The sequence below is a fragment of the Lepidochelys olivacea genome (assembly GCF_965140295.1).
Source record: "Lepidochelys olivacea isolate rLepOli2 genome assembly, chromosome: 8".
Lineage (NCBI taxonomy): Eukaryota > Metazoa > Chordata > Testudines > Cheloniidae > Lepidochelys > Lepidochelys olivacea.
In genome coordinates this window covers 37166481-37184670 of record NC_140418.1, presented here as the reverse complement: position 1 = coordinate 37184670, position 18190 = coordinate 37166481, and the positions used below count along the sequence as shown (strand labels likewise).

At 43.1% G+C, this 18190-nt stretch overlaps 1 protein-coding gene across 13 annotated transcripts in view; it reads right to left on the bottom strand.

Annotated features, from left to right (window-relative positions):
• LOC311524906 (ankyrin repeat and KH domain-containing protein 1) overlaps nt 1–18190 on the bottom strand; it is a gene marked incomplete at its 3' end in the record, with an annotated part of 207119 nt that overhangs the window by 91138 nt on the left and 97791 nt on the right. For all 13 annotated transcript variants that reach the window (XM_084636537.1, XM_084636533.1, XM_084636541.1 and 10 more), the window contains exons 6-7: nt 17443–17676; nt 7845–7939 (exon numbers count right to left, since the gene is read on the bottom strand). In XM_084636537.1, coding sequence (XP_084492663.1) covers nt 7845–7939; nt 17443–17676 — 329 coding nt within the window. The remainder of the gene's footprint in view (nt 1–7844; nt 7940–17442; nt 17677–18190) is intronic.

Sequence of the window (18190 nt, the reverse complement as noted above, 5' to 3'; positions counted from 1 at the left end):
GTCAATAATGCTATCATGCAAGTCCATTTTCAGACCCTGATAAGATCTACTTTCAAGACGACGTCTGAAAATTAAAACAGTGCATTTGTCCTACTTTGAAAAATATCTTATTTCTTTTTCTAACTAAAAACCTCATATAACAATAATAATGGTAACACTTTTGCATAATAATCTGAAGACTACTATATTTCACGTCCAATCAACTAGGAATTGTGTAATTTAGAAATAAAAAGAGCCTGGTCCTTTATTTTATATTATTAGAGCTTTGGGGCTAGAACCACACCTTTTGGGCACCAGGGTAATACCGCTAGTAAATAATCCAACACACAATTACCAGACAGAGTTTAGTATAGTGAGTAATCCCACTGAAATCAGTAATGACTACTCCCAATAGTAAGCAATTAATCCAGTAAGAAATTTGCTTTTCCATGATTGGCTTATCACCAGTATGGACAAACAACTAACTAGCAGCTTCCATACCAAGGGAAGAAAAGTAACTATGGAGAAGTTAAAATGTGTTACAGCAAAGTGGCAAGAGGGGAGAAACTGGGAGAATGAAGGAAAGGAGACCAAACAGCTGTTGGGACCTCTTCACGAAGGAAGACGACCTAGGGTTGTCATAGAAGAACCCAAGAACTCACCAACTGAAGGCTACATCAGCCAATATATGCAAATACAGCTGGTAACATCTCAAAAATGTAACTGTGCTCAGGTGGTGGCCTGGAAGAACTCATCTACCAAAGATTTTTTTATGGCCTGAATGGTGCGTGGTTTAGATAAAAAGCTCAAAGCTTCTCTGAGCAGGGAAGGTCAGCAAATGAGTACTAGCACTGGATAAAGAATCCGACTGAGCAAGATCTGGATGTTTTCTGATTTTGCAAGACCTTTAGAACAGGGACCAGCATTTGAGGAATGGTTTGGGAAAGATAGGCCTTGAGTATTTGGCAGAGGGTTCACAGAATGCCAATGGACCTGGAGGTTGGGGAGCAAAATATCCTGGTTAAGGTGGAAGACTGAGATTACAATGGGAAGACAACTGGGGCACATTTAGAGAACTTTTCTCTTTATGGAAAATGAGGCATGAGGGTTTCAAGATGGGGCTGTGAGCTCCTACAGAGTCTCTAACAAAGTTAAAGGCCACAGGAAACAGTGTAATAACGAAAGTAGGTTCAAATGCGTCTGAGCAGTAGACACTCTGTACTTGATTTGGCTCCAGCAAACAGTGAGACTTACACGAGGTCTAAGGTAAGAGACTACTTTAAGGAACCCGATTATGAGAAGGAAACCCCAGTCAGAACTCTCTTATGGAGCAGGAGGTTTGTCTCCACTAGCTGAAGTTCCTTTGGCTGACAAATGATGTCAGCAAGGGGTGCATCTGAAATCAATCCCGAGTGTTGGTTACACTTGCTATTAAACAGCAATTGTGTTTGACTGTTTCAGGAACTACAGCTAACAGTGTTCAACTCAATTTATCACTGGCTACACTTGCAGCTGAACAATATTCCAGCACTGGGAAACAGGTACAGCTGTTTCCAATACCTGTTGATAGCAGCAAGCATTTTTGCTCATATCAACAAGGCATCTGGATACTAGCAGAGAACACACGCTCAAACTCACTCTGGAAGAACTCCAGATGGAGATAATAATGGACCTCCGGGCTACAATCCCATGGAAACTAAGAGAGACTTCACCTCATAGAAAAAAAAAGATAGTACCCTTCTCTCAGTAACAAAAGAGGACACACCTGGTAATCCAGAACTTAGAACTGAGGGAGGTTTCATAAGCAAGGATATGAGACTGAGGAAGATTTGGTCAGGATAAAGGAGAAGCCTTTGGAACAACTAAAGACCCATGAACTAGACCAGTCTCAGATACTCTACACCCACATGAATTGGCAGCTAAGTTCCCTCTAAGCCGCTCGGCTGCGCAGCAGGGAGAGGTGTTTCTCTCCCGGCCGAGCTGCCACGCAGGCACGTAATGGGGAGAGGTGCCTCTCCCCAGGCCCCAGACCACTGCAGCGAGAGGGGGTTGGGGGAGTCCTCTCTCCCTGCCACAGCCCCAGGACAGCCTTCACTCCAAACCCCTCATCTCCGGCCCCACTCCAGAGCCTGCATTCCTAGCCAGAACCCTCACCCCCACCCCCTAACCCTCTGCCCTAGCCCTGAACCACCCTCATCCCACACCTCAATTCCCTCATCTCCAGCCCCACCCCAGAGCCCACAGCCCTAGCCAGAGCCTCACCCCCCGCTGCAGCCCAAATCTATATCCCAACCCTGAGCCCCCAAATCTATATCCCAACCCTGAGCCCCCAAATCTATATCCCAACCCTGAGCCCCCAAATCTCTCAGCCCCACCCCCGCCACACATCACCTCCATATTGGTGCACACAAAATTCATTCTGCACATGAAAGTAAAAAAATTAGAGGGAACATTGATCAGCAGGCATCAATCCTTTTCACTTTTTGCAGACCCTGTTATCAGTAAGAGGTGAGGAAAAGGTGTGAACTCCATTCCCCACTAATGACAAAGAATACATGCTGTATACAGGCCTTGAGGTCAAAGTATATATGTTACAGTATCTCGGAAAGTTGTAGCTCAAGGAAAAGAGGTCTAATGAGCGGGGCTGACGACGACTACTTTTTTGAAGACCAACTAGTGGACAGACCATTTTCTTGCTCATCCAGACTGACATTCAGATGCCTGCATGTGCAGGGCACTGAGGGTAATTAAATTTTTCTCCACCTGCATGGAAGAGAACATTGAATTTTGTCTGGAAGGAATGCTCTGGGCTTGAGCTTGATGATTCACCTAAGCCAATACAGTCGTGTGGGATTCACCTGATCAGGACATAACAGAAAGCATATCTCGGGGGCCTCAAAAGCCAACCTGATGAATTCCTGCTTGTGAAGGAAACACTGAGGTTCTCTCTTCAGTTTGTAGTTCACTAATGATTTCTTCACTGAGGAAGTTAGGCCTGCCTCTCCTTAGGGGAGAAGCATATCTTTGATAACTCCTTCAAGGTACAGTGTAAACAGCTGGGTGCCCTTAAAAGTAAGGGCAAGGAGACAAGGCTAGTAGGTGATCTCTCCCTCCCCAGGGATGGATCTACATTGCTCTCTGGGCCAAGGTGGAGGTGTCCAAGACATTGACCTCAAGTGGGTGTAATCTTGGCCATATTAACACCAGTGAAGCACATACAGTGGTTCCTGTCTACCACAAATTACAGCATGGAGCAAACGCTTTGTCTGGTTAGATCTCAATAAGCCACTGGATGGCTGTTCTAGGGGGGTAGAAGGCACAGAGCTGTGCACCAGCAGTTTGAATTATTGTATAGCATACCCTCTCCCCCCTTCTACCTTCCTTCTGGGAGGCAGAGTCCCAGTGGTTAGAAGGGAAGAGAATGAGTCCCATTTTGAGATAGCCAGAGGTCACAGAAGTCAGGATCCAGGCTGAAGAGCCCAAGGAGGTTCTTTGGTAGGTACTCCTGGGAGAATTCTGCACCAAAAAATTAAAAATTCCAAGCACAATATTTCCAAATTCTGTTAATTTCTGCATATTTTGTCAAAACACAACTTTTTTTTTTCAACTATTTTTGGTCATTAATTTCAAAATATCTGTCAGCAAGTACGTCTGTAACAATACAGACAACAAAAAAGATTCAGGAAATGTTTGACAAATAGCTTCCTTACAGAACTCTAAGTAATAATTAATTTAAACTACAGTACTGAACTGTATTTCCCACATCCCTCAGAAGCAGTGCAAAGACTTTGGAATCAGCGGTAACAGAGGAGCTGAGGGAGAGGGAAGTAATTGCTGGGAAGAAGCCTGGTTGTGAACTTGGAGGGTTGTTGTGTATGGTTGGGAAAAGTATGGAACAGGTTTTTTTGAGGGGGCGGGGAGGGATTGTTAGGGAGCTTCCCCCATGGAGATCCTGGCTGACTCCTAGCTTCTCCCATTCAGTCAGGCACACCTGCCCGTGTCCACATGTGTCCCTCCACCCCCATTCCCCCATCCCCCTGAAGCCCTGCACCCCTTCCCACATCCCCATGTGTCTGTGCCCCTACTCAGCCACACCACCCCGGTCCCCATGTGGCCCTGCAACTCCACTCCCCCACCACCACTCCCATTCAGCCCCTGCCCCAGTCTGCCCTCCCACACTAGCCCTTACGAGCCTGTCTATGACCTCCCAGCAACCCCATGCTGTCTGTCTCCTGACCTAGCCCAAAAGGCACTGTGAAGAAGGAAGGTGTGCTCTCTCTTTCCTAGCTGGACCGGAGCTGCTGCTCTGTTCTAGTGCCACAGTGCCCTCTGGTGAGCAAAAGGTGGAACTGCAGCAACTGTCCAGCAGAAGCTTTTTTCTGTGCAAAAAATTAAAAATATGCGCAACTCAATTATGCGCGCACACAGTGGCACAAAATTCTCCCAGGAGTGGATCGTGAAGACACTGAATCAGATGAGGACATGATCCACTTTACATAATATCTGCTATACAGCAGTGGATAGGCAGAATCAGCACTGAGGTTCAGCCCTAGAAGAAAATAAGGCACTTGTTCTCATTCTGATTTCTGTTCCTCCAGAGAGATTAAGGTTTTTGTTAGATAGGAGCCCAATTAACTTCACTGCTCCAAAATGACCCTGAGGGTTTTTGGAGGAATAAGAAAGTGAAAGGAAAAAGAAACCCAGGACACAGTGAGCAAGTCAATCAAATTCTAGCTCACCTTTTTCAGAAGACACCATATAGGAGGAAGGAAAGGATGATGTTCCTCTCCACCTCTAAGAGTAGGAAAGGGTCCAAGGAGTGTGCTTGCTGTGTACATGGAGCTCTGAGTAAGTTTTCTTGAAAGGAAGGTGTGACAAAGTGGGAATTTGTAAAAATATTTTTACGATGCATGTGTGCGCCTCAGTTTCCTCCCACACCTTGCGTGGTTACCCAGTGGGGGGGGAAGGATTAAGTCTGCTCAAGGTAGAACATGACACAGGTGTCTCACCTAGCTGTCCGCACCATTAAGGAACAGGTTTAAGTGATCCAAATCAACAGAGGATCCATGAAGACAGACACCTTAATGACTGAACAATCCACGCCTATCAGGAGGAAACCCTGGCCAATGAGATGTGTGAACTGAGATTGAGAACAAAGAGGAAAAGGTGTCAGGTGATGCGGAGAAGGACAGCTCTTTGAAGGGACTCAGGAGCTCACCTGGGTGGACAAAAAGACAAGAGATGGAGTCGAGCGGGAGTCCACCACAGCTTGGCTGGCTCATCATGGCATTGGTTTGACTGGGATGGACTATGGCTTAGCTTCTGCCTCTCACTGATAACATAAGGACTTTCAGATACTGTAGGCCACGTGACTAACAAATTGTTACCTTGTTTTGAAAAGGTTGCCTGTGTCACTGTAAATATTCAGAGCAGTGTGCCCTGAAGGGGTACAATACAAGCTTCCAGCAAGTCTGGCATGACTGGATTCACTGGAAGGAGTCACAGAGAGAGACAGGGACTGCTGATGCCAAAGGCCCAATCTTGAAGGCCATAGGTCTGCCCATGGAACTAAGTGGGTCCTTGGGGCCTGTCACATTAAAGAGATCGCTCCCAGGAGACTGGTTACAGGCAGGGGCATAGGCTAGACTTTGTGACTCTGTGACAGAAGGCAAAAGGTAATTTGTTAGTGAGACCAGGGAGGCTGCAAAGGCCTGATCCATCCAGGCTATAGGGCTCCTGATTAATGGAATCCCTTATTGTGACAGAGTAGGCGAAGACTTACCTTCAGCATAATGTTTTGTAAGCTCACAGTTGAGTCTAGGCCCTCCTAGAAGTTTCTTTAAAGGGGGTTTTGGGAAAAAGGGGAAACTTGGGAAGAGCTGTGGATATCCAAAGACCACAAAGGGCAGTGGAAGAAGAGTGTTCACCTGGTTCAGAATTGCTCCTACTCTTAGTTGGATCTGGTGGCTGCAGCTTCAAGTAAGACCACAGTGGAAATGGGGCCAGAACTGGCAGAATGGGGTGCTATTATTAGCACTTCCTAGGTATTACTAGAAAGAAGTTTCCTTTGTCCTCTTCTGTTCTATGTTAGATCCAGAGCTTCAACAATGCCTGGAAAGACTGTCTCAGCAGAGGCAAGATAACTAAGGAAGCCTGTCTGCACACCAGAAGAAACTAAGTGAAAAACACCCTCTATTTGGATTTGATAGCACTTGTCTGACAAATGAGGATACATCCAATTTATCAAAACTTGTGACAGTCACACCATAAAATAAAAATGTAAAGTTTGGTTTAGCAATATCCGGATATTTAAATATTGACCAATATTTCCATTCTTATATTCCTTTTGTGAATCTTCTCCATCAGCCAGTTGTCACTCTGGCACCTCGTCTTACCAGATGACAACTAAGGCTGCAGTTCTGTGACCTCCATGACTTCTGCAGTGGCCGGTGCAACTGGCAAGCAGCTCAGGCAGTCCCTAGGCCAGTCGCGCCAGCTGCGGCTGGGGCAGTCTTGGGACACTGCTCACCGCAGGATAAGTTTGGGTGTGGGAGGGGGTGAGGGCTCTGAGTGGTGCTTACCTTGGGGGGGGGGGCGGGCGCCTCCCTGGAAAAGGCAACATGGCTGCAGTTCCCAGCAAATGGGAGCTGTGGGGGGAGGCAGTTCGTGGAGCTAGGAGCTTAGGGAGGGACATATCACCGTTTCTGAGAAGCCAGGTAGGGAGCTGCCAGTCCCACCAATCCTGACCCCAGCACCAGCGGGGGTCCTGGGCTGCCACCCCAATCCCCAAGCACCCGCCCCCTCCAACACCCGTGGGGGTCCTGGACCGTCAAGCACATGCCCCCGAGCATCCGTGGCGCCATCCGAGTCGCCCCCCACTTGAACACCCATGGCACTCCCAAGATTTAATCAGGGGTATAGCACAAGTCATGGACACGTCATGGGCTGTGAATTTTAGTTGACTGCCCATGACCCTTCCATGACTTTTACTAAAAATACCTGTGACTAAAATGTAGCCTTAATGAGGACACTGCATCCTGAAAACCAAACTGCAGTGATTCTCTCTAAAGAGGTCCCTTTTTGGGGTGGGGAGGCTTTACTTTCCTTTCCCCATGTGAGTCACAACAGCTCCCATCCAGAGCAGGAAGTGACTTATCAAGGGTGCTGGGTGGCTCACATCTGGGACAGCAGCAGGATGGCTGCCTCCATCACTGAAGGAGCCTATAGCAGCTTGGAGTGAAACAAGGCTCCTCAGGGCTCCTCACTCTCCCTCTCTCCCAGGTCCACAGCCTCTCATTCCCACAGGCTCTGGAGCATTTAAAATACAAGGAGCTGCAGCCAGCCAGGTGTCCAGGTCAGGAGAGCATGAAGGGGAGTCCCAATGGTCAAAAAAGGAAGGTGGGTAGACAAGCTGGCTGCTGTGGGGCTGGTATGCATTCCTTCCTCCTACACTCCGCCCGCCCCCCTCCCCCCGGCCCTTGACCACTGGGGACTCCTTGTGTGCCCTCCCCACTGCTGCAGCCCCACTTTGCCACCCCTCCATGTCCCCCCCGCAGGGGCATGCCTCACACTTTGAAAGCCACTAATGGACGGTTGCACCAAAAAGCACATTGTAGGGCAAACTCAATATAACAAAAGAACTATTTTTTCCACACAGAGAACTAAATCTAAGAGCCAGGCTGCCTTTTGACAAACCACTTTAAAAAGGTATTCTTAGCAAGACATCCCTAAAAAAAAAATTAGTATTTTTTTCCAGATCAGTGGATTAAAAAAAATCTCATTAACCAAAAAAGGCTTGCTTTGTTCTACCAACCCCTTTTATGCCTCTCACCCCAAACAAAATTGATTCACCAAATGCTATTTACCATGCAGGCCTCCATTAGGGCTGTGTGCATCTCATCTGTTTTATGTTCTTGATCAGCTCCAGCTTCAAGCAGAAAACGAACCATATCTAAATGGCCTTCAAACACAAAAACAAAACAATTTGTTACAAACATTAAGAAAGGGCTTAGTCAAAATATTGTAATTTAAGTTTTTGTAGTTTGCTTTTACAAGCCTATCCAACTGTAATGTGCAAATACATTGCTATTGTGGCAAAACACAAGATGGACATTCAACTTATAACAGTGGTCTTACCTGGAAGATTTTATTTTCTGGCTATGCAAAGTTGATAAGGTTTTATTTAACATGGATTAGGTAAAAAAAATTCTATAAAAATCCTGTCTTGAGACTTCAAACTATAAACAAAATAGCATTTATGCTCTAATTGCCCACATAGCTTAAGTATTGCGTGGATTGGCCAAAAAAAAGCTGAAAGGAGAAAAAAAAATCCATCTGGAAGGTAAAAAACCTTCCAGAGAAGAACAGTATGAAATTATAAACCTATCTTGAAGTTTTTACTGCAATAACTTTCACAGGAGTATTTTTATGCATTGTCTAAAAAGAGCAGATTGCTGAACTGTAAGAGCTTCAATCTAAAAAACCTGTAGAGTTGCCACAACTGTTCTTAAAAGCTTTGTTCAGTCTCACTCAAATTAGTTTTATTTCACTTTCATCTATGGAGCTTTTACATTTTTCTTCCATGCAAAAACAAGTCTATTTAGGTACTTGCACAAAGTTCACTCTAGTATCTGGATGCCTAATTTACTGATGGATTTTATCCTCTCAGCATGCAGGCAAGGCAAGGCATGTTTTTCCTATGTTACAGGAGAGGAGTAGAAGGTAGGTTAAGTGATTTCCCAACATGATCACACAGGAAGTCTGTGGTTGATGTGGGAATGATCACCCAGCCCAGAGTGTATTATATCATTCTTTCCTACACAAGTTTTACTAAATTATAGGAAGTGCTGAGGATATTATCCTTTAGATATTCCAGGGCTAAGAGTGCTTTATCATGCAGCATTTCATACTATTGTAATCTACCATTTTAAAAAACCTGGTATCTGAATTTAAGTTCTTATTCAATCTGTCCAACTACCATTAAATATTGTTCATTACCCTGACACAAAAATGTAGGGGGATATACTTAAGAAACCACAACAGCCCACAATTAAGAAAAAGTTTCTAAGAGATATCAACACACACTCCTCAACTTTAAGAAGAAAGGCAGCTGAAATCTTTACCTGAAGTGTATTATGATTTTTCTTAGGTGAGAGAAAAGTGTTTTGGAAAGTATGTCCTAATAGCCTAATACAGAGTTATGGAACTTGTAACTTTGAAAACCTTTGATAAATCTAATTTTGTAAAAGATTCTCAAATATAGATGGTCTAAAATTTTTAGTTTTATCAAATCCTCAATGGTGCACATAACCTCTTAAAATTCAATTTGGGAGGAAATTTTTGGAGTTTAATACAAACATTTCAATTTTCAGGAGTTGCATGAAGGTTTCTGCTAAGATAATGACTGTGAGACCTTGAGTTTAAGGAGTTAAGTGTCTGTGAAACTTGCAAACTGAAAAAAAGAAATTGTTGGAACAGAAAATTAAGCCCAAGATTTTAAAAGTCAGTACAACTTATTTAGGTGCCTGAACTTCCAAAGTGCTGTACTCATCCCACTTAAGTCAACAGGAGTTGCTGGATGTTGGGAAGTATGAAAATCAGGCTGCTTATTTAGGAGGTTAAATATGGACAATCTCAATTTATACAGTTTCTGAAAGTCCTGGCCTGAGAGTTACCACCATAATATCACTGTTAGGTCACGTAGCCACTTCTCCCAAAAAGCTTTCAACTTTTAATGAAGTCTCTAATTTTACTTTTCCCTTCACAGAATTTTTATATCATCCAATGTATTAAAAAAGTTAAGTAGACTTGGACTTCAGAAAAAGTAAAAACTACAGTAACAGTGGCTATTGGATGCCACATATGGTGTGCATGTGCCTCATGTGCACAAGAGCCATATCTTATGACCAGCAACATCCATTCAGGCCGTGTCTGTGCTCTGCCTGTGCTTGTGCACCTCCTACATCTGAGGGCACATTGGGAAGAATGGTCCTGATCAACTCTCTTGATAATTCAGAATCCCAGCAGAGTTGGACTCCAAATAGGGCTGGGACAGAGGGCAGGTCATGAGATCCAGAGGTACAAAACATTTAGAAGATCCACAGTTACAACATAAGTAACCTTTCTCTTTGAGTCTTTGTCCATGTAGATTTCACTTGTGATGACTCACTAGCGATTCCATGAGCACTATGAGAGAATCCATGGAGTCCTATGTTTATCTAAATTAGGACTAAAGAATGTGTGTCTCAAATTTGGCATCTGATCTAGAAGCCAAATCCAGGGTAAAACATATTGTAAAAGTATAAACTAAACTCCATGTAGCTGCTCTGCAGATGTCAGTAAGGAATATCATTAAGCAACCTGAAGAGACTGCTTGAGCTCCAGCTGAGTGTGTCCTGATTCCTGAAAGGAGAGGTAGACTTGATAACTGGTAGGAGACTTTAATGCATGGGGTAACCAACCTGCACATCTGAGAAGAGATGGGTTGGCCCTTGTGACCCAAGAACGTTTTTGTGCCAACTGGCAGAGGGTACAGGGGGGCATAGAGTTTTACAGGGATGCCTTGGGCCAAACATATGCATATTAAGTTTACCAAAACATGGCTCTTGGTAGAGACCTCACATGCCAGTAGCCCACTAGTCAGCATTATCATCTTGAAATTCATGAAGACATAATGTTCAAGGACTTAAATATTTCTTCTGAAAATTAAGTTCTTAATGTATGAGTTAAGGCAGATCGTCTGAAGATGATAAACCTGCTCCTGTCAGGTCAGAGGGAAGAGACATGTCTTTCTCTCTGGCTAGTCATATGTATACTGTCCACTTCCCAGCGTAGGCCTATTTGCATTACTAAGGCTGAAGCTCATGGAGATTGAGAAATCACATGAGAGCAAAACTGCAGGAAAACAAAGTGCCAGGGGTATCTTGTTTACAAGTAAAGAGCCTAACTTATGAAAGGATTGTCAAAGCCAACCCGGTTGGAAAATGCTGCAAAGACTTGGGTGAACTAAACTTCATTAGACAGAAAACTATCTTGTTAATCATGTCTAGTTCTAGAACAGGGCTTCTCAAACTGAGGGTCAGGACCCCTCAGGAGGTCACAAGGTTATTACATGAGGGGTCGCAAACGGTCAGCCTCCACCCCAAACCCTGCTTTGCCTCCAGCATTTATAATGGTGTTAAATATGTAAAAAAGTGTTTTTAATTTATAAGTGGGGGTTGCACACAGAGGCTTGCTATGTGAAAGGGGTCACCAATACTAAAGTTTGAGAACCACTGTTCTAGAATGTGTGTTCTATTTTACATGTAATCATTAGTTTCTAAAACTTCCACTTGCTGCTTCTCAATTATCTATACTTTGTTAAATAAGCTTTTACTTGTTTTCACTATAAACATGTCTAAGTGCTATGTCTTAAACGGTGCAGTCATCCAAGGTCTAACTGGTAAGTTGGGGGTACTATTCCTTTGGGAACAGTGAATCTCGAATTCTGAGTGTCCGGTGAATGAGGTTGATGGATACTTCAGAGAGATACTCAGGGGGCTTGGAGTATGGCTATCACTAACCTACAGAGGAAAAGTGGAGCCTGCATGGACTAAGAGGGGAGTACTTATGTTGCTCATGGCTAATGGAGTCAGGGAGCTGACAAGTAGTACGCAGGCAAGGCTTCCTCACACTAAGGGGAAGTGGTAGCAAGATGCCGCAAAACCCTGGGAAGCTAACAGCCTTAAAGTGTTTTTCCAAGTGCCATGAACAAACAGGTGATTTTCTAAATGACTTTGTTCTATCTAGGTAATGAAGAAGGGCCTGGGAAACATCTAAGGTGTGCAGTTTGGCTTCCACCAAGTTTGAGTGAGGTTTGGGGAAGAAAGCTAGGGAACAGATGGTTCGGTTTAAGTGAAAGTCAGACACCACACATTTTTCAAAGAAATTTTATCCCCATGGAATACCATACACGGAGTATATGCCATTAGTGCTTGGTCCTCACAAGCCCACCTGGCTCAGATGATAGCTACCAGAAAGGCTGTTTTAAGGGCGAGATGGTGGAGGGAGCACTTAGATAAGCATGCAAAAGGGGCTTCCAAGACCCATCAAAACTACATTAAGGTCCCATAGTGGGATAGGCTCCCGAATGCAGGGAATAGGCCTGAACCAGTCCTTTTAGAAATTTTGAAACAGTGGAATATGAGAACAGTTATACGTTTGAATAGGAGAGTGGTTTTCTGAAACAGCAGCAAAATGAACCTTGATAGAGCTGATCGTGAGACCTGATAGCTTGAGCTGGAGGACAACCCAAATGTTGGGGATAGAAACTTTCAATGGATTGAAACCGTATTAGGAATCAACAGATGGAAATCTCTTCCACTTTGATGTATATACTGATTTTGATCCTGCTCTGTATTAGGATTTCTGTGGAACAATCCTTGTCTGATGCATTCAACTAGCCAACTTCCAAGCAGACAAATACAGAAATATGGGTACTGGGGGTAGAATTTGCCCCCTACAATGGCTGTTGTGGACAGAGGCAGCAGAAATTTGAGTCAATACTGTCTTGCCTAATAAGGGGCTGTATGCATCACTATGGTTACATCCTGCCTGATGTTCCTTATGACTCTTGGCATCAGGGGAACAGAAGAAAATGCATAAAGACATTGAGGCCAAAGAATGAGGAAACCATCATGGAGGAACACTGGTCTGGTACTTGCTCCGGGCCAGAAGAGAGGGCATTTGTCATGTTTGTTGATGGAAAACCAGAGCATGTCATCTTGTTTGTTGACATAATACACTGAGGAGGTGGTTGGTGTCTGTCAGGATCTGCACTGTGATTCCTTTCAGAAGTAGTACAAATTCGCTGCAGATTAGACAAATTACATTGAGTTTCAGCACTTTTATATGTAGTGAGGACTCTTAACTAGATCAGAAATGAGTCTGTAGCTTGTTTGGGTTCCTCTCCACTAGCCACAGAGGCTTATGTAGAGTGTGTTGCTGTGGGAGGTGGGGTGTTCAGAATGACACCACTTTGCACACAATCTCTGGATTTGCCTCTAGTCCAGGGAAGATAAAAAGGGATTTGGGATCTTGAGGTAAGTATCCATATAGTGTTTGGTAAATTCGTAAACAGATCTCAGGCATCCTTGGAGAGGGCACAAGTGAAGTCTGGCAAGAGATGTCACACTTAAGTGAACATCATCATATGGCCTACATTTCTTGCTGTTATTGCAGATCAGGGATGCTGTGGGCTGAAACCTGTTCAGAGAGAGCTATGCTTTCATCAGCTTGGAATATAAAAGGTCCCTATAAGTTCTATGGACTGAGTAGGAGTGACAGATAACTACTTTTATTTCACCTCAAGTCCTGGAGAGTGCAACAGGTTGAGGTCCCTGGAAAGGCCATTGGATAATCCCTGGGGGATTTCCCTCTCCGAAGCCAGTTATCCAAGCAGAGGTAAACAGGCATTCCTTATGTTAGATTGGCTGCCACCACTGCCAGACATTTTGTGAATACTTTTAGGGCTACAGACAGGCCCTGAACTAATAGAGGTCATATCCTACTGTGATCTGAAGATATTTTCTGAGGACCAGATGAATAGCAATAAGCATCCTGAAGGCCAAGAGCCGCAAGTCAATCCTGAGCTTCTCCAGACAGAATGATGGAAGCTAGCTCACCATTGTGAATTTGAATGAATGAAATTCAAGTGTATGAATTTCTTTAGTCACCTTAGGTGCTTTCCCCTCTTCTGGAAATAAGAAAATAGCAAGAATAGAAACTTTGAATTCATGGATTACTATTTCTAATGGCTCTTAGCTGAAGTAAAGAATCTACCTTCTTCCTTCAGTTGTTTCTCAGGAGATGGGTCCCCCAAATAGGGATATAGAAGGCAGATCAGCTGGGACAGAGGACTGAAATTGTAATCTCAAATACCCACTGGTCTGAAGTAATCCAAGTCTATGCCTGAGAAAAATGGGGAAGGTGGCAACCAAAAATAGGGATGAGAACAAGGAAGCTGTGGTGGAACAGGTACATGGCTCTTGACTCGAAAGTCAGACTTGTTGATTGGATGGTGATGCAGGGTGGGTGGGTAGGTAGCAGAAGAGGAGGGGGCTGTCTGGTGGGTGACATGAGCCTAAGGGCACGTCTTCACTAGCAACGTTATTAACTAACTATAGGTCTACACTGACACTTTACAGCACTGAAACTTGCAGCGCTTGGGGTGTGTTTTTTTACACCCCTGAGCAAGAAAATTACAGAGCTGTAAACTGCCAATGTAGACAAGCTCTAAGAAACTGACTTGGAAACAAAGGCAGTAGGCCTCTATTGTTGACAGGGGGAAATTCTCTGTCTTAACTGGCCCTAGTACCTTAATGATACTTAGTGATGTCAGCGCTGCTCTAGAATTCTTTAGGGAGTACCATAATTCATCTGTACAGGGGCTGAAAAGGTCTGATTCTTCAAAGGGAAGATGTCCAATAGTAGTTTGGACTTCTTTGGGAATCTCTCCTCATGATAGTGCCTATGGCCACAGGTGTTCAAGGCTTCTTGAAGAGAGATTCTAGCCATCAGGTAGTTCTCATACTACAGATCTCAACTCAGTTTTTGCTTCCCATGGGAGTTTGTCAATAAAAGATGACACTTTGTCCCAGTTCAGATAATCATACTACGCAAATAAAGCCTGATAGTCAGCTATACAAAGTTGCAGTGAGGCTGAAGAACAGGATTTTCTGCCAAGGAGATTGAAGTCTTTGGGGTTCTGTGTCTTTCAGAGTGGACCTAGACAGTCCCAACAGTTTAGATTTTTCCTGAATACTACAACAGGTACAACATTACTATGGAACCTGAAGCTGGGTGGGTAGAAAAATGTATGGTCAGACCAAAGGTCCATCTAGCCCAGTATCCTGTCTTCAGACAGTGGCCAATGTCAGGTGCCCTGGAGGGAATGAACAGAACATAGGTAATCATCAACTGATCTATCCCGTGGCCCATTCCCAGTTTCTGGCAAAACCCGAGGCTAGGGACACCATTCCTGCCCATCCTGGCTAATAGCCATTGATGGACCTATCCACCATGAACTTATCTAGTTGTCTTTTTGAACCCTGTTATGCTTTTTTGGCCTTCCTAATTACATTTTTACACTTCATTTGCCCGAGTTTATGCTCCTTTCTATTTTCCTCACTAGGATTTAACTTCCACTTTTTAAAGGATGCCTTTGTGTCTCTCACTGCTTCTTTTATTTTGTTGTTTAGCCATGGTGGCACTTTTTTGGTCCTCTTACAATGGTTTTTAATTTGGGGTATTTAAATTGAGGTTGGGGTATTTAAATTGGGGTACATTTAAATTGAGCTTCTATTATGGATATTGGAAAACGCATGTACCTTCTCTTGCACTACAATATACAGAATATTTTCTGTTCTCCCTAGCAACTCCTGAAAGGACTTGTAGTTTTCAATGAGTGGTATACAATAAAGTGGGATAGGGTAGGAGGTTTCCAGTGGATATTGTGGCAAGTCACCTTCTTCCACTTCCTCAATGTACTTCTTACGTTCCTGTTTTTCTTGATCTCTATGAGGGTCTGCTTCCCTAATGGAGCTAGTAGGTAGTCTGACCGGGGAATAAAATCTGGTGTGCTCAAAAGAGATATGAGGAGAATAACTGTAGACGTCTCAATGGAGAAGACCATGGAGCCCAGGAGGCCCAAGGTGGTGGACCAAAGGGAAAAGTTCTGAGTCTTAAGGTGATGTCTGCCAGAGTAATACTGGATACTTCAGAGAAGTATGTCTGGATATTCTGCCGGGAGAAAATCTCAAGGTGGGCCCTAAAATTGAATCTCTGGTGTCAGAGAGTGGGATATATATTTATTGGGGAATACCATGAATCTGTACATTTTATAAACTTCTTAAATCACACAAATCCAATTACAGAAACGGAAATGTTTACAAGGTCTTCAAGTTCCATGACCAATCACCAGAGAATCCACACAGTCCTTACATGGCTGGATCTCACTTCACAATGGACTCTGAATGCAAGCTGTCTCACACTAATTATTACAATCTAAGAATTTACAGGTTTCAGAGTAACAGCCATTAGCCTGTATTCGCAAAAAGAAAAGGAGTACTTGTGGCACCTTAGAGACTAACCAATTTATTTGAGCATAAGCTTTCGTGAGCTACAGCTCACTTCTCTCTAAGGTGCCACAAGTACTCCTTTTCTTTTAAGAATTTACCATATCTGAGATTTGGTAGAATTTTGGTTCTGAGAGCCATGAGTTCATTTTCATTCAAGGAACTTACATACTCTACTGGCACAGTGGGTACAGCTTTTAAAGCAGTTAAAGAAATAGAGTTATCAAATTATTAAATTCAGTGTTCATCTGCCACATCTCCCAGCAAGTAAAAAGGAACCCAACAGCAAAGGTTTCCTGAGTCTCCTACAGTTTGAATTAATAGCCCAGCTGCACCCATTTTGTTTTTTAAATACATGTACGTACAAAGTAGTAAGATTTGACTTAAGTATTTTCCTAAACTTTCCGAAAAATCAAAGAAAAACCAGTGTTAAAATAGCAGAATACTTGAGAAGTTAGTGTTTTAAAAACTGACTAAAACCAGCCTCAACTTTGAACATGTAACCTCAATTCTATCAGTAAAGCCACAAATCTCCTTAATCCCAACTATTTTCCCCCATACTTAGATTTTCAACATGAGCCAGGAGATACTCCCATATTCTTCATCTACTGACCTACAAACCAACATGTTACTAGGAGAACCTAATCATCTCCAAATCCATGTTCCTGCTATGCTCCAGAGATATCTTACTTGTACCCTTAACATAGTATCAAATAAGCAACACCGCTCCATGATTTGCCATATAATCCAACTGAAAACATCCAACCACTATCCCAAAGTCATTAAGACTCCTAAAATGGTTTTGAGACCCTACCATTACAGATAAGCACTATTACTTGTCTTCTATCACATATTGGCTGCAGATGCCTAAGTATCACATTCACAACAACTGGGGTGTTGGTACTTTCTCTATAAAGGAGAGAAAGACAGCTTGTGTATAGAACACCATTTGCAACAAGATTCAGAGTTTAGAAAGATGCAGTTTTTGTTGCAATAGTGATGGCCACAACAAAACACAGTTCTTATGCTGTGTCAATGTCATTGGAAGGAGGGTAGGTGAGGTATGTTGAATATGAGCAAGCTGCAAACTCCTCCAGATTTCCTGACTTTCACATTTAGCTTACTTTAAACTCCTAATTTGGAGTTTAAACTTCCAAGAAGCTATGAACATTAGAAAACTTCCAAATTAGGTTCCTGATGGTATTTTTTGAACCTTAACAAAAAGACTGTCTGGGAATTTTAGTTAGATTCCAAGCACAAAATCTAACAATGTTATGTGTGTAATACAAGGATCATCAAAAAAATACAGCCACCTAAAGTTTCTTCACAAATGAAGGTTTAAATACCATACCTTTATAGCATGCTAATGTAAGTGCACTTTCTTTGAACTCATTGGAATGAGTGTTGATTCCTGCACCATATTCCAGAAGTACTCTTGCAACCTCAACATGACCTGCACTGGCTGCTTCCATTAAGGGGGTATGTCCATTTTCATTATGATCTTCTATATTAGCACCTGCTTTCAATAGCACTTTCACTATGTCAACGAATCCCCCAGCGCAGGCATAAGTGAGTGCTGTGTTCCCTAAGAGAAGATAAAAAGAACATACAGTAAGTAACTCCTTCCTCTTTCACCTAACCCCAACTGTAAATAAATGAAACCAAAACCTACTTTAAATATATAGAATTTTAATCTACTTAAGTATTTATACCATAAATCTGGGGTCAGCAACCTTTCAGAAGTGGTGTGCCTAGTCTTCATTTATTCACTCTAATTTAAGGTTTCCCACGCCAGTAATACATTTTAACGTTTTTAGAAGGTCTCTTTCTATAAGTTTATAATATATAACTAAACTATTGTATGTAAAGTAAATAAGGTTTTAAAAACACTTAAGAAGCTTCATTTAAAATTAAATTAAAATATAGAATCCCCTGGACTGGTGGCCAGGACCCCGGCAGCGTGAGTGCCACTGAAAATCAGCTCACATGCCGCCTTTGGCACATGTGCCATAGGTTGCCTATCCTTGCCATAAATCAACCTAGCAGACTTTTGCATTTCTCTCACCTGTGATTTCAGGTGAGGTAGAAGATTCAGAAAC